Below are 27,224 nucleotides of genomic sequence, written 5' to 3' on the forward strand. Positions count from 1 at the left end.
GCATACACCCTGAAAATATCGACGTTGCTCCCTGGGAATCCAGATTGTCTTCGCTAAGTGCACAGCAACAGTATCAACGTATGTTCAGTGCGCAGTACCGAAACTAAGCAGCGAACAAGACGAACAGCGCGTGCTTCGCCTCTAATTTAAAAGAAGAAAGCTCAACACTTTCCCTCTCCGTACTCCCCTATATTCTAAACGTGCCACAGCAAACCCTTTTTTTCTGGTATTTTATTCCGGTAGCCGCGTTCTCAGAAGCGAAGAAACAAAGAGAGAAAAAGACTGACTGCGAAGCTTTTCAGTTCATTTTGAATTTCTTTCTGGTACACTCCTTCGTGAAAAAATGCATCTGTCCATTACTAATAGAAGTTCAGCACTTTCCTTATAGAGGGAGCCACAGACTATGGTTGTGTGAATAGGGTACACCCAAGAGAGTGTACACACATTAGCGCACAAAGAATGCTGGGTCACGCAGCCTAAATCAAAGGTGCACTACCCGTGTCATTAACCCTGCATTCCGTGAAGCATCAAAATGTCGCAGTTCTGTCAAACTTGACATTATAAACGTAGTTAGTGTCTCTTTCGTTATTATATTCTGTATGATACGTTACTCACACCCTCCCCTGTATGAAAAAGCGTCTGCAAAATGCTTCCTCAGTTTCATTTGCATCACAGCTACGGAATGAATAAAATTTATCCCAAACCCAGAAATATTCCCCGAACAGAGACGCCGATATCTTGCCTTGACCAAGCGAAGAAAGATATTAGTGAAGTGAGTTGAAGACTTTCATTTTCGCCAAGCAGTTAAACGCCGGGTGTCGATTTCGGTGCTCGGGAATTGCATAAATAAGGACGTGCGGACCAGTCGTATACCTCTTTGAAAGAAAAATTGTTCGAAGAAGCAACGGCGCAGCAGTGGTCACAGCAAATGTGGTGGAAGGTCCGATGAATTCATCGAGCTCTCTTCGTACAGTAAGGACGATGTCCGCAGGAGTGTTTTGCATCTTTAAAGATTTGCAATATCTTTAAAGCGTTGCGTCTTCTACAGTTCTAGGAGGGATGAATCGAGCATTGGAAAGGTTGTCTCTGCCTGTCGTTCGACTAGGTGCATTGACAGTCTCTCAAATCAGTCACGTGATAGGCTCTTCCAGGGAGAAAACGAGATTGTCCTTGTTCCTTGCACTGCCAATTCAAACATCGCTACCGTGCGGCCAAGATACTTGGTGAACGTGAAGTCATAAAGCATAAGGTCCGTGATGATTTCCTGCTTTTTCCGCATTGTAGGAGCGAATTCTTCTTTGAAAAGCTCAGAAGAATCACGTGGTGTCACAGTGCATTCTAAGAACTGTCGGAGATTCAGGTCATTATTGGCCGTCGCTTACAAATCGAGAATGGCTTCTGTTCGAATCGCATATAAGACAAGAACCTTCTTTTTTATGGGAAGGTTAAGCCGAAGTGGTAGGGTTCCCTCTCCCTGAAACCGAACCCTCCATCCTGTCTCAAGAATTAACAGGAAGTTAATTCACAGGCAAAATCGCCTCTTAGCCTTAATTAATTCGTTGGTAATATCGAAACCAAATCAAACGGAGCTGATCACGGCGCAAATTTGTTTTCTAAAGATTGTAAATCCCTTCAATGATTGAGCTGCAGGGCGTTTTGCTTAGGAGTGGGGAAAATCATCAAAAAGGAGTTAGTAACACGATCTGTCACGGTTTTCAAAGATCGCACTTCAGACAGATGGGATTTGAAGCTAGATTTCGTGACATTCTGTGATGAGGAGAAAAATCTGCGCTCAGCATTTTGATTTCTGATCGTTCATAACTCCGTTTGACGCCATAACCTGGCGAGTCCTTTGGATACAAAACTGCTGGAAATGGTTTTTGTTACTAGTAAGCGAGGACGAAAAGTAAACAATTGACAATGCAGCATCTTATCTAGGTATAATTAATTCCAGTGTCATCTTGGACAATCTCTGATCACTCACCCACAGCTCGTTTGGCACACATCACGATGCAGACCGACCACTCTCTCAATCTTGTTCAGGTCTCGGCGTCATCACTCCGCCGCAGCACTTATGACTTCTACGCACCTGCAAATGAGGAAAAGGTCTGCAACCAACGTTTCTTCAAATAATGGAATCTTTTAGCTGCCGCGTTATTTTGGGATTTGCGAAAATATTAAAGGGGAAAAAGTTCTTTATAAATTAAACATTCGTCATTTGAATTGAAATTTAAGTTAAACGAGCCTTTTTACTTCCCATTGTGTTCCCGAACCTCGCTCACTGCGATCGATGGCAGGCAATTATCATTAGTGATTCCGGAAATATTTTCGGTAACCACACACACACGAAATCAGTAACTTGAAATTTAGAGCGACGAAAGGATAAAAAAAAAGAAAGAAATCGTGAATGCGTATCAGGAAAATAAGCGCGCTTCCTTCCTTTAAACTTTATCGCAATGAATGAGATCATGAAAACCAACGCTGAGCCGCACTTTCTCATGAACGCACGTTTTGCTCGTCTCTGTTTAAAGTGTACGAGGGAATAAAATGCCACAAAAACTGTTAGGTATTTTCCCCTTCACTCATTACGAGAGGCTATTTTTTAAAAATGAAATTTGACTTCCCATCTTTACTGATTGCTTCTGACAAAAACAACATCCCACGTCCAGACCCCCCCCCCCCCTTCTACACTTGGAAAGGGCGAAATGGTCGGGAATAATATAGCAAGAAATAAGCGCTAATCATCGCAAACACATCGTCTAAGTGGCGTCATATACACATGGCGCCACTCAAATTAATTCCTGATGGCCGCGCGAGCAAGCAACAGGGGAACTGCATAATGCAAAGCTAACTGCAATGGATGATATTTGCGTCATTTTCTCTGGGTGATTCTCGTTGTTCAGCGAGTGTTGACATTCCTGTCACATTCTGAGGAGCATTTTTCTCCTTTTCTTTGTCTTCCCCAGAGTCGCCTATTAACTGATTACCGAGTATGCGGTGTGTAAAATGAACACAACACAGACGTGTCCGTAGCTTCTCTACAGCTTTATTTTTCTGTCTGCATTACACAAGCTGCTTTGTTTATGTAATGGTGTATACAAACTTAAAGCTTTTTCTTTTCGATCACTATAAAGAGGGTATCACTATAAACTGTTCATAAGAAGCGATGAAGACTTTTCGATATAGTCTTATCCACGATTAAAAGTTATTCAGGGGGGAAATGAAGCATTTAAAGCGGTTTTTTTAGGGGGGTAGGAATTTGCTTATACAACAGTGGTAGAATTGCATTTTCTCTCTCTCATGCACATTCACACGGGTAGGAGGAGGCCAACGTACACTTTTAAATAATCCTAACACACTCTGTACACGACAAGCCTTCATAGCCGGCGGGTGGAGGGGAAGCTAAGAAAGCTGATCAAAGGCGTTCTCATCAAGACTCTGAAGCCAGTTGAAGATCATCATGTTTCTTTCGTACTTGGACAGAGGCTTTCCCTTCTCGCGTTCGATATCTTTCACAGTCAAGCTGAGCGTCTTATTGGCCCCTCGGAAGCCAAGCGACGATATCTGAAGTTCTCCTCGGAGGTTGCGGTCCAGATCGGTAGATATCTGAACTTGGGGAACGGCAACGGAAACAGCTTTCGTCTCTGCGGGATGACTGTCGAGGCTTAGCTCGCTTCGAGTTAGCCGCTCCAAAGCTCTGTAAGTGGACTCGAGTCGACGACGGATGTACATCTGGCGGACTTTTTTGTTGACGGAACGGACGAAATCGACGGCGGTGATTTCTGGCCCAGACTGTCCTGCAATTGTCTGAGGCGACGGAAGTTGAGAGGTGGAGGACATATCCCCTACGGCCACCCACGTAGAACAAGAGCGCGACGTGTACTCCAGCCGCTCCTGGGGCATTTCGTAGCGTCTCCAACTCGTTAGCGCCACCTCAGATACGCTGGGTCGGAGGTTCTCCCTCTCCATGATGATGCCTTGGTCGATGTCGCTGGTGCTGAAGCTCTTCATGAGTCCCAGTACCGAAGACAGAGCACCGCAGTTTCGGATGATCTCCGTTTCCTCCTCGAAGAGAATTTCGTCCGTTATGGGGCGTCTTCCTTGACCGTAATGCTCGGAAGGAACCTGAAGAAGGCTGCTGCGACTCCCTCGGCCTCCTCGCGATCCTCCTAGCACCCATCCTCCGGATCCGGCTTCCAACATGTTGGGACTCCTTCGGCTGAAATCTTCTCCAAGCTCCTCTTCGTTTCTGGACGTACGAATAAGAGAACTTCGTAAACGACCCATCTCCGAGCCCAGACTCGACAGGGACATCAGAGACAAATCTGTAGCAAATGATTCGTGGCTCGGTGAACGCGCCATCCCTGTAGTTGTGGACGCAGTAGGGGGCGCTTGAGTCAGGGGCAGGGCTTCTATTTCGGCCTTTACTTTACTCATCGTGAAATGCGACGAGAGAGCGAGGACAAGCGATCAAAGTTCACCGACGAGATTACAGGTTACGGATATTCTACAGGAGCACCGGTGTTGCAGCTCGAATGCACAGTTATTGCAGCAGATACTTTGAATGCGCATTCAACAAATAAAACTGATAGCACGCGACGCACTGAGCATGTGGTCGAGTCCAAGGTGCAGCAGTCACCCTTCATTTCATCAGCGAGCTCGAGTTCGTGGGCGAATTTAGTGTGGCGCCTGCTTGTCTACGAGCAGCTCTTGGAGACCGCGTTGAACTGTGGGATGTTTCTTCCTTCCGATGTGACACGAAAGAACTTCTTCTGCATCTCCGGAATCTGAAAATATACAAAAATAGGAAGAATTAGTTCACGCAGCCGAGTTCGCGGTGTTTTCCTCTCAGGAATTGCGCAAACCGCTTTCTGCTCGTTTTATTGCTTGCACTCGAGTGTAAGAGTGTATACGTACGTCGTCAAGGTAACGACCGCGAGGGAAATAATGCTATTGCTTTTACGTGTGCTCGAGATGGTAGCAGTTGTAGAGGTGTATGTACGTGTCCGTTATGCATGTAAAATGTTTGCCCTGCTATTATGAAATTCATTCCTCCCTCACTTGCTCAAGAACACAGACGTTTCCGCAGAAAAATGATTGCTGGACGACCGCATGATTCCTTTATGAATTTCTTCTCACCGTTTGGTTGCTAAAATGTGTTCAAAACATATTTTACAATAAAAAAAGAATCTTCCAGGGGAATTAAACTCAACAACATTCTTGTTGATTAACAGAGATAATATGATTTTTTTTATTTCGTGTGGGGTTCCCCCTTTCCTCAACCGTCCATTGAGCACTCCTAATGAGGGATTATGTATTTTGTGACTGTAGATTCGTGTGTGTGTGTGTGTGTGTGTGTGTGTGTGTGTGTGTGTGTGTGTGTGTGTTCACGAGCTTGCCTGTTCTGAGGGACGAAAAACCAGAATTTCCGAGTGAAAACCCTCTACCGCCGTATAAGACCGGCTAACTCACCTTTAGTCGAAAGAGACCAGATAAAGGTTCCTCACGTCACTGACATGAATAGAATCCAGGTCTTTCCGACCAAAGGACTTCGTCTATACCGACTGAGCCACGAAGGATCAACAGAGATAATCATGAAGCCATATGACATGGATCAAAGTTAAAAAAAAAAAGCACAGGATTTAATATGGAAAGACTATCATTGAAATTAAATAAATTTTTGATTTAATTTCAAATTTAATATAGTTTGAGTCTCATCACCAGGACAAGTCCATACAGGAGTAGAAATAACTTATCCCATTACACAGGGGTGATTCAAAGACTGGTGTGTCTAACTATAGACCTACCGGCATATTGGGAGTGGTGGTAGTGAAGATTTTGAAACATTGATAGATAGCTTTTTTTCGATGCTTCACAATTAAACAAGGGGAATGGATAGGTCATAATGCTTTTAAACTTTGTTAAGACAAGACGTTGACTGGATCCAGCATGGAAGGCTGTTGCATAAGTTGTAGAATATGGATTGTATTATAAAATATCTACATGGATTAGAGGATGAATGACTGATATACCAAAACGTGGTATGTAGGTCTTCAAGATTTAAGGTTACCAGTGGTGTACCACTGGAAAGAATCAGTCCTTGGTCTATTGTTATTTAATCGTTGGGGAGTATTTAACAGATGATATACAGCTGTTTGCTAATGATTCAAGAGAGTCTGAGTAATCAGGAATGCTGCTTACATGCATTATTTGCTAAATACGTTGAACAGATTGGAATTGTGGGAATGTGAAAATGGCTATCAGTTCAATTTTAGTAAATGCAAAGTCATGCACTTTCGTGTAATGAGATATCCAACGGCGTATTATATTGAAGGAATTATTATAGAAGAAACTGCTCGGGACAAGAATCTTGGAATTTTAACAGACAGGAAGATGGTGCAATATAGCAAAGAGTTCAAGTATAACTCAGAGCATACATGCAATACTGCAACGAACATTCACATAAAAAGATGAGATGCTTATGACCTTATCTGGACTATTGTGTGCAGATCTCGTCTCCTGGCTTCCGAAGTGATGCTCGTACAGTGGAGAGGGTCACAGACGAGTATCAAAGTTGATATCGGGACAGTGGAATGTAGATTATAATGACAAACTAAGAATTTATGGAATGCAAACAATAAGAGATGCAATATAATAGAGACCTTTAAACGTCTGAAAGGGTCTTATAGGACACCAGTAGAAGGAAGTTTTAATTTTGCGTAAAGTGGGGGAGAAAAAAATAGGATATCTATGGAAATTGAGAATGAATACTCAAGAAAGGAGTGAAAGATAGATTTTTCTCTCATAGTGTGATGTGTGACTAGAATAAAAAAAAAAAAAGGTGTGAGAGCTATAGTGGATGATATGCGATCTCTCTCGATGAGTCCCTGATTTCTTGAAAATCTGCGATAATAATAATAATTAATAGTAGCAGTAGTAAGAGACCTCCAGGGAGTCAGGAACCCATCAAAAGACGCCACACACTACACACGCCCCGCCTCTTCTTCAGTTCACTCAAACTGCTTTCACTCGAAACATTCAATGGCAATTCATTGCAATCATTCTATGCGAGAAAAAAAATCTAGCGATCACTCCTCCTCGAAGGCAGCACTCATTCTTAAATTCCGAGGATGCCCTTTCCCCACCCTCCAAAAATGAAAAATTCCATTTATTGGTATTCTGTATAACCTTTTTAGAAGTTTATAAGTCTTAATTATATCACTCCTCTAGCTCGTGATTCTTAACGTCTGCAGTATATAAATTCTTATCGTGTCTTCACTGTGTTCCACCATCCTGATATCAACTCTTCTTTGCACTCTGTGAACTGTACCAGAATCACTGCGAATACGAGGAAATCAACCTGCGCGAAATAGTCCAAGTGAGGTTTTATCGAGACCCTTGTAAAGAGACAAAATGACTTTCTTATCTTTACATGTCAAGGTTCGTTTCAGCACTGCAATTATCCTTAGAGTTATTCAGGGTGATCCAAAAGTCATGGACCATTCCGTAGAAAAAGGCCCATCTTTGTGAAGCCGAAAACGGAAGGCATTTATGTGATGTGATTTTTAATAAAAAAAATCTGATGATGTTGAAAAAGTTAGGCAGCTGTTTTACAAAGACGGCCTTTCTATGGCATGTTTCATGCTTGTGGGTGACCCTGCATTTGCAATCTTTGCTATATGGTCCTGAACTTCAACTTCCTGTCTACTATAACGCCAAATCCCTATCCTGATCAGCTTCTTCTGCTATAATCGTAACAATATAATATGATAATGGACGCTTAAGTGTATGACTTTGCAATTACTAACATCGAACTGATAGTAATTATAATTCGCCCACAATTCTAGCCTATTCAAATCATTCCACCAGTACTGCATATCAGCTGCATTCCTGGTTACCCTGCCATCTTTGCAACATCAGCACATAGCTGCATGTCGCCTGTCAAATCCTTCCTAATGTTATATATATGCAGATTAAATAACAATTGACCAAGGAGTGAGCCTTAGTAATAATAATGTGATTATTAATTTAGGAGCTTAACTAGAATCAATAAAAGAAACGTACTGTTGTTATTTTCCAGCTAATATAAAAACAGTCCCCGCCGCATTTTTGAAAAACTGAGACAAACTTCAACATTCAATTAACAAACTGGTGTAGGAGAAGAGGAAATCAATATTTTGGCCACCTCGTACAGATACCGTAAACACGGGGATTTTCCCCCATCGGATAATGTGAAACAAACGGTGTGCTCATCCAAAATACCTGACCGCAAAAGTTAAAGCATACACACAAACAAATATATGTCGTAGTTACTGTGGAAAATGGAGTCCAGAACTCACATTGAATTTCTTTATAAATAAATAAATTGTATATAATTAAGTGATTTTCCGAATTGTCTTTTACAATACTTGGTTACAGAGATTGTCTGAGTAATCGTCATAAACAAGTATTAAAAGTGCAAGTTGAAGATTTTAGAGTAGCTACAATTTTAAATTTTGGCTTAATACATCTTTAGAAACAGCTACCAATACAGTAATTGTGCACTGGTAATATAAAAGCTTGCAATAACGCGTGAATGATTCGAGATATTATGAAAAAAAGGCGTGTATTGCATTTTTCAATGAAAAGATCGTAATCACGGTTCGCAGAGAAATGATTATTGTATAGTCCCTTTAAAGAATGCTTCACTGTATGACAAAGTTGCCTAGCAAGTGTAACTGTTTTGAATTAAATAAAAAACAAAGCAATTCGAAGACGTTACTCCTGGAAATGCAGAAGGAAATGGAAAACATCACAGAACAAGAAATTTAACACAACGTTTCGAAGAGTATCCACTGTTTATTTCACTTTTTTTCTCTGCAGTTCATTGATAAAATTATAATGAAGAAATACCGATTATATACGAGTATATGCAACTTATTTATGTCTGGGTTTGATCGGTAGGAATGTACTGATTTTTTCCTAATCTATAAACCAGAAGTATGTGTGTACACAAACACACGCACACTTCTGGGTTATAGATTAGAAAAAACTCAATATATTTTGTTTTTTTTATATTTTTTTTTACATAAAAGAATATTTTATTAAATTGATAGAAGTTCTGATTACTGAAAACCAAAAAATTATTTAAACGGATGATTGTCGCTGATGGAGAATCTCGAGTTATATCAACTCTACGAAGAACCTACAATATCCGTTATAATGAAATTCAAAACGTTGCAGTGGGTAGGACATGTTTTCCGTATGGAACATTCCAAAGAAGACAATCAATAGTAACATTTTCGGTAAAGGCCGAAACGGAAAATCTAAGCAAGAGAAGATGGAAGATACCATTAGCAAGATAGCGACATCGCATCACAGTGTCCAAACTGAAGAAGCAAAGTTTTGCACCGAGAGTTTGGAGGCAACACATCCAGGAGGCCAAGGCTTGATTTGGGTTTGGATACGGAGCAATAAATGGAGAGGAAAGTGACTGTGGTATTTTAGTGGACTTTCTTTTCAATACCACAGTCACTTTCCCCCTTTTCTCCATTTATTATTCATGATAAGAATTAGATTTTCATAATCGAATCATTCCATTTATCGTCACAATAATTTTAGAGGATTTGAGTTTAGAGGAGATTACTATTCAATTTTAATAAGGTGGTCATCAGTTTTTAACGCTTGTGAAATGGTTACCATCTACGAAACGACGACAACAGAAGTTCGTCGTTGCAATTCTTGCATCATATTAGATGTGAATATAATTAAATTCTTCTTCTTATTAGACAGCAACAACAAATTATGTAGTAGATTGAAACATTTGCCATACCAGCCTGCACACTTTCCTCTCATTCTAATTCGAAATGAGGTGCGCATAACCACATCCGATCCACAAATCGGTTCGTGCTTACGAGATATTTCATTTATAAACAGAGTAAGATAAAATAACGAAACGAAAGAGAACAAAAAAAAATGTAAACGCGACAGCAAAAGTTATGCTTACATGCGTATTGGGAAAATGAAAAATTAACGACCATATGGGGTGCACTTGCTATACTGGGTCGACCCCAAGCCTATAAGTTGTGCGCCGATTGTTTCTTTACAACTCTTTCTCGATTTTGCCAGTCAGCGATAAATAAAGCTTATCAAATACCTTCCAGGCAAGTAAGGAATGCAATTTAAGAGCGAATCTTTATTTTCTGCGTTGAAACCAGTGGTATGAGTTTGGGTTTCTTGGGCAAATATTTCAATGCGAATTATTAATTAGCGCGATAATTGTTAATTATTAATTAGCGCGATGTTGATAATTCTTTAATTCCAAGTGCGAATAACAGTTTTGTTGTCACTGAGGAAAGAAAAAAAGAGTTTTCGATTGTTTCAAGCTTTGCGATAACCATAAAATCCAACGGATGGCATATCGAATACGGTTCCAGTAATCTTTAAACGTATCACGATTTCATAATTCCATGTTGATGTTATTTTCTTGACATTCGAAAGCCGAGTCGCATTTGCGCAAGCTCTGTCGTGAAACTGAGAGAGTTGGCTTGAAAGAGAAGCATAAAATACAAATTTCAAACTGTCCCCATTTTCTTGATTTGAACTAAATTAAACAACAACAGCTATAATCTGGTTTTACAAAATTACGCTTTAACCGCATATAGAAAGAAGCAAGCAAATCCAAAATCAAGCTCCAATTCATAATTAAGTCTTCTTTATTTCGTAAAACATGAATTAATGGCACATAATTTCAAATGCAGAAATTATTTATAATTTTAAATAATCTCGCCCTACAAATTCCGATTCAAATCAAATTCCAACGCAGAATCCACTTCTTGATTTAGAGCGCACTCGCTTAAAAGGGGACTTCGATACTCACCCCTCAGATAAATGAATATTTCACGCTATTTTAACTTCGGTTCGTAGAGGACTTGAGAGCTGGCAACAAGGCAGCTTGACGATTCAGAAGAAGAGATCGAACAAAATATAAAAATTGACTGAACAGAAGAAAACAAATTGCTAACATTCTGCAGACTGCCGAAACACGAGGATGAGCTAAATTCATTACGGTAAAATTTATTTATTTATTTATTTTGCTTTTCATATTCTTTTACTTTTATCATTTATTTATTAAATATTTTCCTATTTACTGTTCGTTCATTTTTAGGTTTTTCTTCGTTGTTTTTCTCACGTACGTATTTCCTTAACCATTCGCAGTTGATGGCAATTTTTCAAAGCACCTTCGTAAACAAAGAAAAGAAATAAAAATAATCAGATGAAGAATAAGGTGACAAGAGTGAGTGTCAGGGATCTTGAGAAAGGAAGAAAGCAGATATGATATTGTTTCTTTATGTGCGGCCTCAAGTAAGCTGTAACATTGTATCAGCGATAACCCAAAACATGCTGTTGAAGTCAGTAAAAGAGCCGGAGCTACTGCTCCGATCCATCTATCACCTCAACGACCCCCACGCACATACGCCTGCCGTTATTGAGGTAGTTTCCGTTGGAGCTAAAAGCCAAGGGATCCATTCCTTTGCCGAAACCCCTTCTGTGTAACACGGCTCTTAACCTCCGAAAAACGTCGCTGGAGTTGCATCGGTGATGATACGCAGGCGCAGAACTATTTGTACACAGCTGGCCGAACATAAAGAGTGGCCGTGCTTCCTATGGTCACTGTCGTATAATATAAATCATCCGGAAACTGCGAGGCTGCCGTACACGCTGATGGCGTTGTATCCAGAAATAACCTCGCCTTCGCGATAACACACACCTGTATCGCAACAGCAGTAAACGTATTATTACCCAAGACTTGACTATGACAAACCAAATTAAATATATGAATGTAATTTTTTTTAAAAAAAATTACATTTCAGAGTACTCAAATAAAAATACTCAAGAAAGAGAAATGGGGAAAAAAAAGAAAAAACAAAACAGATTTTACAAAACTGACGATTATAGTTTCTCTCTTTTACCAACAGCTTTATTAAAAGGCTCAAGAAATTAACGCACGCATGTTTGCCTGAAAAGCCCTACTGCTTTAAGATCTATTCAATTTATTCTAGATTTGTATTTCTAAGGATTATTAGAAACCTCTTAATGATGCGCAGAAGAAAGACGACAAATTAATTACGTTGGGGAGGAATCTATCGCACTACTCTGAAACCTTTAGTCTCGACTCAGAATAAAGTAATTAAAATCTTAACTAGAAACAAATACAAGAATACTGCAATGTGTAATAAATACACCATACTAAACATACTACCCCTTAGATATTTAAACGTCTATAGAGTAATAGTATTCATAAAACATGACAACGAATACGTAAATATCAAACAAGATGCTTTCCTTAGTAGACATAAGGGCCTAAAATATTTAGTTCCAAAAGCAAATAAAGAAGTAATACACTACCTTTAACAATAAGAAATGAAACTAACCAAAACAAATACAAAACTCTAATTAAAAGAGTATTTATTATCCCACAGAAATAAGGAAGTTCTGTTCAAAATAATTGCATAAATTATTGGTTTTTACCATTATTGGTTACGGCAGATGATGGAAAAATATCGAGAGAAACAAAGGGAGCTACATTTGGTATTTATTGATCTGGAGAAAGCATACGATAGAGTGCCAAGGCAAGAAGTCTGGAGGTGTCTGAGGGAGAAGAACATGCCGGAGAAATATGTAAAGTTGGTGCGGGAAATGTACAGAAATGTGAAGACAAATGTTCGGACCTGTTTGGGACAGACAGAAAGTTTTCAAGTAACAGTTGGCTTGCATCAAGGTTCAGCATTAAGTCCGTTTCTGTTTAATATTGTGATGGAGGTGGTGACGGAGGAGGTGAGAGAAGATGCGTCTTGGACAATGTTGTATGAAGATGACATCTTGTTGTGTGTAGATTCAAGAGAAGAAGCGGGAACTAAACTGGAAAGATGGAGAAAAGTACTGGAAGAGAGAGGTATGAGACTGAGCAGAAGTAAGACAAAGTATATGTGTTGCGCAGTCGGCGGCAGCCAGGAGACAGATCTGGAGCTGGAAGGAAATGTCATCAGAAAGGTGAGAGACTTTAGATACCTAGGTTCAACAGTGGAAGAAGATGGAGGAGCTGAGAAGGAAGTGGGATGCAGGATACAAGCGGGTTGTAGGAACTGGAGGGAGATGGCTGGAGTGTTATACGATAAGAGGGTGCCGATCAATCTGAAAGGCAAAATTTATAGGACAGTAGTGACGCCAGCTATGACATATGCTATAGAAACTGTGGCCCTGAGGAAAAATAACATCAGCAGGATGGAAGTAGCAGAGATGAGAATGCTTAGGTGGATGTGCGGTGTGACCAGAAAGGATCGTCTGAGAAATGACTATGTCAGGGGAACAGTGAAAGTTACGAACTTAGGAGCGAAAATACAGGAGTACAGGAGGCAAGGTTGAGATGGTTTGGTCATGTGATGAGGAAGGAGGACGAATATGTGGGAAGAAGGGTCATGCAGATGGATGTGCAAGGAAGGCGGAAGCGTGGGCGGCCAAAGAAGAGATGGAGGGAGCTGGTAGAAGAGGACTTGAAGATGAAGAACTTGGATGTGGTGACAGCCCAAGACAGGAAGGTGTGGAGGAGACTCATTATCAACAGTGATCACTGAAGTGGGAGAAGCTGCAGAAGAAGAACGTTATTGGTTTTTACCATATGTCTCGTGTGTAAAACGTAAAATTTAAATGCTATTTAACTGCTTTGTTTTATTTTGTTCCGAATTAATTGTTATGCAACTTTCTCTGTACATATTAGCATGTCTCCTGAGATTTTATTATGTAATTATATTATAATAATAATATGTAATATGTACATTATATGAATGTACATATGTGTGTATAATGAAAATGCATTACATAAATTTTTGTAACTTTATGCATATCATAACTTGGATGAACTGTTGCTCTCAGGGTTTGTTCAATATTTTGTACTATTATAGGAAGCTTACAAATAAAATCGGTAATAATAATAATAAAATAATAATAATAATTAATTCCGTCGTAAAAATCAGCTTGTTTGGAGCGGTATTATTAAACCAAGTATTCGTTCTTGTCGATGTTTGAATGGTTTCTGTTTCTCTCGTGACACTGAAGGACATCTCTTCTCCTTCCCATTTCTACGCAACTGCATCAAATTCGAGTAGTTTACTCACACAAGATGAACCTCGACATCCCTCAAGTGCGATATCCTTTCTCCTACTTATCGTCTAATTACTCTGTGCGTAATTTCTGAGTGATTTCGATATCGGCGGCCGTAACCCATAGATCCTTCGAAACCCCTCCGAATTGCCATTAGAAGACGAGAGGACAATGCACCCTTCGACGGGAAGAGCTGAATTCGATTTTCGTCGTGACGAGAGGGATCTTTACACGGTGTTTTCGACTGAAGGTGAGTTAGCTGATCTCATGTGGAGATGGCAGGAATTTTTCTCACGGAAACTCTGGTTTTTCATCACGCGTTTACGAAAATGGGTATACCAAGAGAACACAATTTACAGACAAAAAATGCTGTTCTGGGGAGTGGATGTCCTCCCTCGATGAGACCTTGGACTCATCGGACTCTTAATAATACACTCTTCAACGTTGATTGAGTAACAAGGATAGTTTCTTGCGAAATTTTCTTAACGAAGACCTTATCCAAGATAACACGTGCGAGTTCCATTAAATGAAAGACGAAGATGTTAGCAGCTGTGGCCGACCCTGAACCTTCCGCTGAATTTGGCAAAACCGAGCGACTCTGTGTCACAGTAAGTTTTCAGAAAACATATACAATTCGATTTCGTCACTGGAAAATCGAAATGAAACATTAGTGCAAATAAAGGATCTTAAACTTAAACAGTGTAGTTGTAAAGACTTTTGCACACTACAGCAAGTTAGGAAACTAAAAAAAAAAAAAAGAAAAGAAAGTAAAACGCTGAATTAATGCTGTTGCCACGATTATTAATTATTCCGCGTTAAAAACAATTTTGATTTTGAAATGTTTTTGTTTTCTGATTTTGTGATTCGCAGTCTATTTTTGCCGGAACCAAAGATTTCATGTACGTTTAAGAAATCGGAGTATTAAATACGTAAACACACCCGAATGGTTGAAGTAAGTGTTCGGCAATCCGAAATGAACACTGCGATGTCGTAACGAACCATAATTTGGATTTATTCACTCACTCCGGAAACGCCATTCCTTGGTTTCACATAAATCAAATCGTTAAAACTTAATAAAAGGAAAAATCCATTTCAGTTTGATTTTGGGAGGCCAAATAAAATGCGATGTCATAGATTCGAAGGAAAGGAAAAGAAACTGAATTGAGCTGACAGAGCGTCGTCGTCGTTCTTTCCATTCAGAAAAGCAATTCTTACGACAACAGAGAAAAATGCGACCATCGAACAAACTAAAAGATTCGCAAGTTTTTATTTTTTTTTTAATGATGATGAGAAATTCGGGACTGCACTTTCGGGACATCTTCAGAGCAGGAAAGGTTAAATCGTGCAGTGTAATAATACCACGCACGCGAAAAAAAAAAGAAAAGTGGACATTTGTTTATTTCATTTTATTTTCTGAAGTGCAGGAAAGAGAAAATGATGGATTTGTTATTGTAATTTGCGAATCTTATTTCAATTGTATGGTTAGTTTTAGTCTCGCATAGCAATTAAACGGCCACAAGAACGCATTCCATTAACACAGGTTTCTAATGCCGAACATTCGCCGGCTGCGATTCCCTAAACACAAAAACAACTCAAGGAAAAGAAGAAGATCGTTCATTGCTAATTGATTGTGTGTTTTTCGCATTGCTGGTTGTTAAAAGGTTTTCATTTCGCATTGCTCGTTTGTGCTTTTTTTCTTGCGTAACGCACCGGAACGGCGTTCCGTCCCCTATCGTTTTAAAGTTTTTTCAATTTTTCAAAATTAATTTTTGAAGTAAGGTTCGCGCATACATAACACGCATGTGCACGCAATTAGCGTCTACGTTTGTGGCTGTATGGACGTGCGATTGGCAACATGCGAAAGATTTTCGGTAAAAGACTTATCCATCTAAAAAATATCTTTATTGAATTGACGTAAATTTAACGTCATTATTTTCATATCGTTTTAGCATTTTTTTTACTTTTTAGTGTAAAAGTCTGACCCCAAGTTTGAAAATGAAAAAAAATTTCCAATTACTTCTCAACCACCGGTCCCATTAATAAAAAGCCCAGAATAATAACAGACACGACGTCAAAAAATATGGAAATAATGGTGCCAGTTGATGTTTTCGAATGATCTCAAGCTAATCTTGAGGAGCAAAGTCAAATTGAAAATGACTCGCCGAATTGATGGACATTAGATCAAAAAAATTATTTTTGCTCGAAAAATGAATGGACGTATATTTGTAAAAAGAAACTTGGCTGTCAGAAAAGTTAGAACTCTTGAAATTGAAACAAAAGATGGGAATGAAAATTTCCAAAGAATGGGCCAACACTCAGATTACATATTCTGGCAAAGATAGGAAGCTACAGATGAGCTCACTTTGAAATAAAATGTTCGATCACAGAGAATTTGCTGCACACAAAACTGCGTTAAAAATTGTTACTGAAGCCGAAAAAAAAGACCCTTGAAAATGTTTTTTTTTTTTAATCATTATCTCGTGAAAAAGAAAACCGCAACGAACTGCATATAAAGTAGCAAAGGAAAACCAATCATTCCATAATTTTGAAAGTGAAATTGGTCTTCAAGAACTGAACAGAATTGAAATGGGTCGTATTCTTCATTCAACAAATGCATGTATTAATATTGTGAATCATCTAAGTGAAAGAATGAGAAAAAATGTGTTTAAATAAATCGTTCAATCCAAAACTATAATTTCATTGATAATTGATGAATCAACAACAATAAGCAATAAAAGCACTCTCACAGTGTATATTCCATGCTGTATCGAAGTTGTTGAAATTAATTCACCGATAAATTTATTTTTGGACTTGATCGAACTTAAAAACATAACGGCAAAAAGTGTATTTGATTCCTTACTCCAATGTCTTAACTAATATGGGATGACAGAAGATTATTTTTTTTAAAAAAATTAGTTTCTCTAGTATGCGATGGCCATGCTGTAATGTTAGGGTGTAAATGTGGATTGAAAAAATTGCTGTCAGAAATATTTCCTTCTATTATAGGTTGCCATTTTGCTAATCACAGACTAGAAGTGATGAGTAAGTGATGCTGTAAAAGAACTTTCAGGAATCAGATTCAAATCTGTAAGTCTTTGAAATATTTGGACCAAACGGATATCGTGTTTGTGTGTTATTTCTTTTGGGATAGAATATTTTAAGCCCGTTTTTCTGCAGAAGTAAGCAAAATGCATCAATAAATTTGATGACTTTGTGTAAAGAGGTGCATATTCACTTATTTCTTGGTTTATAATTTCAGCTTCCTATTCATCGAGAAAAAAAATGGGGCACCCCCTCGTACTTTCAACCGCTTTTTTCACAGTGGCTCCTGAATTCAAATAGTGTTTGCTTGCATGTGCTGGCTATTGAAGCGTCTGTCGTAAATATTCGCAATTTCCTATGAATAACTCTCTTTCGGCAATCCCGCATTTGTAAAGCCATTTTCAAGTCCAAATGAGATTTCACTACTTCTGCTGTCCGTTCTTTTAAAACTTCCCAAATGAATCAGCAGCGGACAGGTGCAATTAGAAACAAAATAACAACCAAAAAAAACTCGCAAGTTGTAGAATTTACCCGTAGATTGAATCACACGGAGGTTTAACAAATGAACGTCTACACGAAAGTAAATTGTTTCTTCTCTTTACCTGATCTTAAATAAAGATAATTCTTGTACTTTTCTGAAATATTTTGCCTGATTAACACCACAGACAACGCAATAAATGCAAATAAATCGCATGGCCACGAAGTTTATTTGAAACGCTTTTTGTGGCGCAACAGCTTGAAGAATTATATTTACTTGTAAGCTCTTCACTTGATAATATAATGAAAAACCTTGTCAAACTTTTATTTTTATTTTTGGTGCTTTTTTTTGTTTGTTTTTTTCCCAGATAGAACGGTTTCTAGACATAATGAGTTTTAATAACCCTTTTTTTATTTAAATCAAAAATAATCCGTTGTCGAAGTTGTTACCCAGAAACCTATAAAACTGAAAGACAGCATTTCACGGAATCTAAATTAATTCCAAAATAAGAAGTGCATGCGATAATCTTATTGTCGTGATGAAAAGCCTTCTTCCGTTAGGTTGTGTTACCTGCAAACTCGTCGAGGTAATTCTGCTACAAAATGCTTCATGTTGATCACAATTAGAAAATGCGTACTTTTTTTTCTTTTTTATGGCATACTTTGTAAGATTCGGTCACCTGTTTAATTTTTAAGTAATTTCTCCTCTTTAATTCCGAAACAGAGCTCACTGAAAAGAGCATCATGTGACTCAGTGTTCCCAGAATGTCTAATTCCTTTATCTTCTCATTTTATTTATTTATTCAGTTTCGGCATCCCTCCAAGGAAATGTTTTAGACCTATTCTGAAGGGGTCCCGTAAACAGAAATGAGAGCTATATAATCCTGAAATCCTGTCGTATACACCAAACATGATTTTTTTTTCGAGCTGCATAAGGTCCACAATCCGATGCGTAGCTCGCATTGGACGATGCCATTCGCCTCCCACCTGAAGCCATTTACAAACATCCAAGCCAGCAGTAGAATTCGAAACTCGACTTTCGTTGGAGCGAGATGCAGTCAACTAGCACATCAGCAGCGACTAAATTTATGGAAAAGTTCTATGAACAGAACGGGTGTCTTAGGATTTTGTGACTACGCTGATCATTTCGAGATTCTCTAACAAAATAAACGTTTGAATACGCCACTTGCAATTTTCTTCGCCATTTGGCTCAAGTATTCATGCTCTGACTTCGAGAGCAAACACACCTTGTTTTACGAAGTCTCCCGGACAGAAGCATCGAAGGACATTTTACTTTATTGCAACAGAAAATTTAATCTTTTCTACTCGAAAAATAAAACTGCGATTTCCGATCTGCATTTTGAGGGTGCAGAGCACGCTTTTATTCGGCTGCCTGCTGCCATTCATTTCTAAGAATCACCATGTCGTGATTTCGATTCTTTTTCTTTGCTGCATTGCTTGAATGATGCAGCAAAGAAAAAGAATCGAAATCACGACGCAAATCGGCTTAGCAAGCGTAATTTTCTGATTACTTCAATTGAAATTTCTTCCGATTCTAAGATTTTGCGGAGAGGGGGGGGGGGGGGATCGTTTCCTTCACAAACTGTGAACACCCCTGATTTTCATAAATTAGGACATGACCGGATGGATTTTTTGCATGTGCAAAAACCACTTCTTTAAAACCCAAAACGAAAATCAGTAAAAATATTACAATTATTTCTAGTTTTAATTTCAGACGAATTTTGCCTACACCAGCCTATCAAGTCTAGAGGGCTTTAACTTCCCCTCTCCTTCCCTCAGAAAACTAAGCTTTCAAATTACCTCAAATTCCAGCCATCAAAAATATGGGTGAACACGTTTAGTCAAAAATGCGATGTTGTGCTTAATACTCGTGAACATTTGAACAAACGGAGAGACAGCACACATGCAAAAAAAACCTGAACTTAGCTCACCCTGGTGTATAAGAAGTGTGAATACATCCTGTCTTACACTGACAACGCTGCTTAGTAAGATGCTGACAAATATTGATGAATTCATTTCGACCAACGTTTATATAAGTGGCAGGCGCTTCCGCAAGCAACGAGAACCACTAATAGTTCTGATATGTCTGAAGATCTCACGAGAGAGGAGCCTGCGTTCAGAAATGCGCAATCCGTTCAAAACTTGAACCTTTTCCCAGCACGGTGACACACTTCTCTTGGAATCGTCGCTCATGGCAAGAATGGTCACAAAACATCATCAACATGATCCACAGATCCTTGGATGCAAACTGGCGCAACTTTCTATTTTTTCGAATTGGAAATAACTAATAATAACCTTCTTGGTATGTCATATTAATACAACTAAAAAGCAGACCATAAATAAACTCCTCAACCAGATAAGAAATATTTTGAGCTCAATAATACAGTCATGCGTACATAACATGAACATACGGAATTCGATCAATACATATACTCTGTGATCCATAATAACCAATTAGGTACTGATCGCTGATCAGTACATAATCATAGCTTTGTTGCACTATATTAACCTCCCCCCCCCCACGCACACTGCAGAGCCTCACCAGATATAGCAGACTCTACCATCATAGTAGATATTGCTGATAACCTTAATAAAATACAAACTACAGCAGAGGATTCAAAGAAAGGACTACATGCGAGTGCTTCCCATCCGTATATACGCAAATAGGGAAGGTTCGCTAAACATTCGAAAAAGTGACAGAGCAGATGATGACTTATGGACAAACGATGATATCCTGAATAGTATCGCACTAAAAGATAATCTATGTCAGAGACTTAGAACAGTCATCCAATCACAAACGTTGTGAAAAATACAAAAAAGAAATCAATCGAAATGTGGTGCAAAAAAATATTACACTTTCTGAAATTCTGAGAATACAGCGCGAAAGAAAACATTTTCAACCTTTAATGAACCACTCGAAAAGGAAAACATCCCTGCATGACTTCGTCCCCAAAAGCTTCGTTCAAAGATGAACCAAAAAGAGCTTCGTTCAAAGATGAACCAAAAAGAGCTTCGGAAACATGCGATGACCCCTTTCACGAACAACATCGGATTGCTCACAAAACACCCTTTTTCGAGTAACGAAACAAAATCTAAAATCGACAGCGAATCATTTCTTTTCAGTTCCACATTGAAAATTAAGATGCATTATCTCTCCCAGCTGAAGCCAGGAATAGATAGACAATATTAGATTTATAGACCTTTAAAACGCATCTTGGAAAATAAATTTTGTATTTTTGAAACTTGTGAACATTCTGTTTGATGATATTTTTATCCCCCAACAATTAGAAGCTTCAGTAACTTTAAAAAGGCAAAAGAAACGGCATTTTAATAGAGCTGACACCTACAGTTAACGTAACAGTCATCGCTACTGAAAAAAGTAGAATTAATAAACCAACCCTAAAAACACCATCTACCAGAAGATATTGCTGAAACAGTAACCAAAGTCCTTGATAAAAAAATAAATTCTCGCTCCTCATATTTCTTCACCTAGCAAAGCTTTCGACAATCACGGAATGTGGCCTGACGACTATATTACGTTAGAATAAAAGAACGCTGTAGGCTCGACTTAGTAGTTAGGCACAGCTCATAGACAAGGTATATAAATACCACGTAACGTTATTCAAGACGCAGTATTATCGCCTTCTTCATAGCTCAGTCGGTATCGAAGAAGCCCTTTGGCCGGTAAGACCCGAGTTCGATTCCCATCCATGACGTGAGGAACCTTCATCTGGTCTCTTTCGACGAAAAGTGAGTTAGCCGGCCTCATATGGGGGTAGGGAGTTTTTTCACCCGGAAACTCGGGTTTTTCGCCCCTCAGAATAGGCAAACCGGTCCCTTGAACACAGAAAGATTTATAGTCATAAAATATATACTTAATCATCAGGAGGTCTCCTCCTGATGATTAAGTATATATCTTATATAATCCCCCCCAAAAAGGGGAGAAAGAGGAGACTCCATATGATTATTATTAGTCAACTCCGTTTTACGCAATAATCCGTTCCACACGGCTAGATGGCGCTCTTATCAATTTTAAAACTATCACGCTTGCCACTGGAGCGCTGTCACTCAAAATTTGCTAATATCGACGGGCAAGGGTCGTGATACGGTTGGCTTCGAAAAAGGCATGATTGTAGGGTACTGGTTGAAGGATGGCAGTATCCAGAAAACTGCCGATACAGTTAAGATGTCCGAAAAGTGGAAGGATGATGGACAGAGCAGCAGTCGCAGGGCCACTGGTGGCCGCCCACACCTCGTCGGCACTTATGGTGAATACAGGTTATCCAGCTTTGTGCAAGCTCGCAAGCGAACAACTGCCGAAAGACTAACTAATGAAGTTAACCAAGGGATGAGTGACAGTGTTTTCTACATCCCAATCACCATCCCCCAATGTAGACGCTCTTTCAAGATATCCATACTTATATACCACAACTGCAACTGAGAAACATCATTGAACACAGGGGAACAAAATATTACTTTTGGATGAATCCCATTTCCAGCTATGTGATGTGTATAGCTAACAGTAAATTAGATGGAAACTTGGGGAATGGGAGAGCAATCATTTCGAATATACTTGGAATTACAGATCAAGAGATCCAGAGCTTGACTCCATCTCGCATGTCTACGGAAATCTTTCCTGAACATGTGTTACAGGAGACCTTTCCCAAAAGATCTTATAGTCTCTATGACATGGTGAGCAGAGAACAGTTCTGCAAGCAACAGTGGAACCTGTGGCCTATTACGATGGAAGTCATAATATTTTGATTGGACTGTGTATCGGTTGAAATACTCGAGTTCCGAAATGCCACTGCAAGCAACACCAGTACCACAACTATTCGTCGGAGCTGAAGAACACGGGCCTCATATAAGCGTAACATCAGCAGGGCAACGCTAAGCATCATGTGGAGTGGTGTGTGTAAAGCTTGAGCTCACTGCCACTAGATTCCGGAGAAGTGAAAGCGCCTTCTTTGTGGTTATGAATCGCGCTTTGCCATCTGGCATTCTGACGGACTAGTCTGGGTCCTGCGGGTGCCACTACAATGCTACCTGCCCAAATATATTGTGCCTACTGTGAAGTTTGGTTAGGAGGCATCGTGATCTGGGCCTGCATAGGGCCCCAATCTCAACCCCATCGAACGCCAGTGGGATGAACTGGAAAGCACATGTCGAGCTGGGCCGTATTGCCCGACATCAGTGACCGACTTCAAATTCTCTTTTGGAAGAATGAAAGGGAATTACCTCAGCAGCACCGTACCAAAGTCTAGTGGAAAGCCTTCTCAGAAGATCGAAGACGGTTATAATAGCAGCAATGGGTGGACCAACTCCATATTAATGCCTTTCGTATTAGAGTGAGAATTGGGCTGAGCAGGCGTCCGGATATTTTTGATCAGATTCAATCCACACGAAAATGAGCACTGCTCTCTGAAAATGCAAAGCACAACAGTACCTAAACGAAACAACGACCCACTTCTGCCACGTTAAAATATAAAGAACCCAAGACTCACGTATCACGCGCGCATATACACACTACTGCATCAACAACCTGGGTTTTCACAGGGTGCTGCTTTAAATCGACTAAATGTGCAAAATGCTGATGTAGCAACTTCTTATCACTGCTGCAAAATTTTACTAAATAGACACGATGCGAGCAAGCATAAAAATTCTTTATCACGGAATTTTAAAATCAATACCAAAAGGTACCGTACGACAGTCTACGAAAACATTGCAAATAGATATCAATCAAAATTATACAGCAGAAATGTTTCAACTGTACATCGGAGGCCTAAGCAATTCACTTATGGCTGTACACAGAATACTCGAAAACAAGAGAAAAGCACACTCCTTACTGAGAGACTGCTTTAATAATACATATTGAACACACACACACACACACACCTCATTACATGATGCGCCACTTCTACTCTTAACACAACACACACACACACACACACACACACAAAATTTAACACTATAACAACTCATATGATGCAGATAACGAAAGATAAAAGAAAGAAAGAGAGAATCTAAACTGTTTCAGAACACTAAAACACGAACTGTTCTACCAACACAATTAGTAGGAAACAAGCAGAGCACTTCTACACAAGCCAAAGCAAATACATGTGAGAAACAATAAAATTATACGAGATTGCTTCTCACAAAATATGAGTTGAGCTCGGTGAATATGCGATACAAATTCAGCTGCGTCATGAATGCTGTAAGACCTTGTATTCGTATCAAGTATTATACAGGGAAGAAATACTCCCTCGTATTTTGTGTGTTAACTAAGCTTATTGAAAGATTCTCAACGCGTTTGTAAATATCCTGAAAATTCAAAGATTATAATAAACTTCAGAATTACACAAAGCATTATCAACTGCCTCAAAATGACATATTAGACACAATATATTTCACAAAATATGAGGAATTTATCAAAATGATTAAATATGCAGACAGCAAATCGCAATATCACAAAAGAGTTACTATAGAAAAAGATGTTCACACACGCTGGATAACAGATGAACTAAAAAAAAAAAGGGCGAGAAATAAGCTCTACCATAAGCATTGGAAAAATCCCTACAATCGAATGTTTGAACACGATTACAAAAATTTCGCTAAACACCTAAAGGAAAAAATAAAGCAGACAAAAAAAATATATGTTTCTGTGCTATCGAAATTTCTTTCTTGTATGAATGATAAAAGTAAAGAACGAGGATTGGTTAACATGATAAAAAGTAACACAAAGCAGAAAACTCGCGAATTCCCAGATGGCAATGACGTCACCGATGTACTTGAACAACCACTTTACAAACTATGGCAGTTGTGATTTCGACCTTGCATAAAGGACAAAGTACGTGAGGCACCGTCCATGGATTAAGAATTCCATGAATCTACAGGCAGTAAACGAAGATGAGGTAAAGAGTGTAGTAATCGGATTTAAAAAAGGGAAAAAAGGGATGTAACAATGTAAATGTCAAAAACTAAACATTATCATTAAATACAAATTACAATTCTTTACAAATATCATTAATAAATCCTTTGAAACACAGAAAATTTATAGAACTCTTAAAGATTGCCTGAGTTATTCAGCAATTTAAAGGAGGTAACAGAAATGAAATAAAAAATTACAGACCAATTTATCTATACTACCCAAAATCTCAAAGATTATTGAAATCCTAATAAAAAAAGGGATTAAATAGCTATTTAAATCCCATATCCTTTTACGCAACAATTCAAATTCGGTGTTGTATCCGGATCTAAACCGGACACAACACCGAAAAAGCGCTACTGGATTTTATAAAACGGTCTGTAGTGGATTGAATAAAGGAATGCACACAGAAGCAGCCGTTTTTCTCGATATATCTAACTTCTAAGGCTGTGTTCATCATGACCTACGAAAATGGCCAGAGATGCGGCATTAGACGAGTTACTAATGACTGGTTCAGATCCTATCGGAATAATAGAAAAGAATACACCAGCTGCGGCACATTTAATAGCGCAACAAAAATAATAAAATACGGAGTCCCGCAAGGATCGGTACTAGGACCCATCGTATTCAAAATATATGTTAATAATTTATGTAAGTACAAACCTTTTGGCAAAATGATATCCTTTGCTGACGATACTGCATTAGTATACACTGAAACAACCCTTGAGAATCGAGAAAATCGGATTAACCGTGAGATGTTGAAACTAAGTAAGTCGTCTAGCAATAAGGGAATTAAAATTATACCGATAAAATGAGATACTTCACGTTAACAGATAAGCTAGTCCACAATATAACCTTTCATGCCATATTGTATATGGCATGAAAGGAAATGTAGTGACATCCTAAACTGTAACTTAATAAAAAATAAAAAATAAAAAAAAAACACAATCAGTCGAGTATTTGGGCTTCCACATCAAAAGCAATCTAAAATGCAACTCCCACATCACATTTTTAACAAATAAGCTGAGGGTTCATAATGAACAGAATATATCATGTTAAAAGATGTGTAAATGCAGCATTCTTAAGATGCTTATACAATAGTATAAGCATCTCAAGAATGCTGCATTTACACATTTTTTTAACATGTTATATTGGGGAAATTTCTCACTGCAATCGGATATTACCTGTTGGGGTGGAGATTACTACAACAATCTGCTTCCATTGATACGAATAGAAAACAGAATAATTAGAGCCATAAATAACCACTACTGACTTCGCACATTCAACCAACGATCTGTTTGCCGTTCATAATATTCTGCCACTACAGAAACTATATCTTTATGGTTGTCTTTTATATATAAGAAAGAACGTTGCAAGTTTTTCGGTATATAATGTAGACTATAGTTTGCACTATGGCCGGAACATGCTGGTAGTACTCAAGGCAAAGAAAGAATTTTTCATAAATCCTTCGAACACCTAACAACAAGCAGCTACAATAAACTACCAAATGAAATCAAATCAATAAGCTCTGATATGCTTTCAGAAAAAGATTGACAGACTACCTCAGGGACTAAATAATGTTGACATTTATTTTAACCGTATAGGATAAGAGATCACTATAACTTATAGGCAAGTTGCAGGAAAACCCTACTTGTTTTCCTGCAGCTTGAGGGCATCCGTGATGAGGATCCAGTGTGCCAAATAATTAAACAGACAGAGCCTGTCTGAAGTTTAAAAGCGCAACAAAAGGTGCTTTGGTGGATGGACAGATGCTACGAGATATGCAATAAATTTCGGAACCATTGCTAAAATAACAGTGTAAAATACACAACATTTTAACTGCAAATGAAGCCACATTTTTCCAGCTTGCTTCGTTGTCGCACCAGGAAATCAGCTAGAAAAAAGCGAAGGAAGGATTTATCTTTCCTCATAGGAGAAAGTCGGCAAGTTTACAGCAGACATTCATTTGAAGAGAAGTCTCGAGAACTGGACTCACTCGGAGCCCATTGAATCTTCGCGCCATTCCAAGTAATGAAGGTTGGCTTTCTTTATAGCATTATTTTTAATTCAAAGGAAAGTAAAGAAAGAAAAATGGTGATCGCATTACACGCGTCTCATTCACGTATCCAGCAGTTATCAGCTGGGAAATATTTCTCCGCTTTATATTTCAGTCATGTGCAGTGACGAGCGTTGCTGCTCTACCGTGCCGAATGATTACACAGAGCGAGCCTGTCTGAAGTTCAAAAGGGGCTTTGGTGGATGGACAGATCGCCCCTTAGGAATCTTCATAGAATCGCTCTTACGACGAATGCAAATCGCCGACGGATGTCCACTCGGCTCACGAGTGGTTCCCGTGTTATTTACTCCCAAAACCAGCGAGATTTTTAGGGAGAAAAGTGATTTTTCGTTAGGAAATTGTGTCCATTAAGGAATTCACACATTTTGTTATTTGTTAAAAATTCCATTCAAAATGTTTTGAAATCGACGTCGCAGTCTTTCTGTTGCGTCGCAGAATTGTCGGTGTTGGCCATTTTGTTCGGAGACAACTTCCTCGCTCGCCTTAGACAGGTGAACGGAATCGTTATCAAGTTCAGCGCCGGCTGGAGATCGCCCAGATGTC

At 38.9% G+C, this 27,224-nt stretch overlaps 1 protein-coding gene across 1 annotated transcript in view; it reads right to left on the reverse strand.

Moving 5' to 3' along the window:
- Window positions 1–3,026: 3,026 nt before the first annotated feature.
- Window positions 3,027–27,224, reverse strand: part of LOC150106179 (uncharacterized) — a 46,750-nt gene continuing 22,552 nt past the window's right edge. Inside the window, exon 2 of the mRNA XM_090392212.1 lies at window positions 3,027–4,787. Coding sequence (XP_090248338.1) covers window positions 3,403–4,437 — 1,035 coding nt within the window. The 5' untranslated portion in view covers window positions 4,438–4,787 and the 3' untranslated portion in view covers window positions 3,027–3,402. The remainder of the gene's footprint in view (window positions 4,788–27,224) is intronic.

The sequence above is a fragment of the Typopeltis vanoorti genome, chromosome 5 (assembly GCF_054136105.1).
Source record: "Typopeltis vanoorti isolate ZY-2024b chromosome 5, IOZ_Tvanoo_1.0, whole genome shotgun sequence".
In the NCBI taxonomy this organism is placed as follows: domain Eukaryota; kingdom Metazoa; phylum Arthropoda; class Arachnida; order Uropygi; family Thelyphonidae; genus Typopeltis; species Typopeltis vanoorti.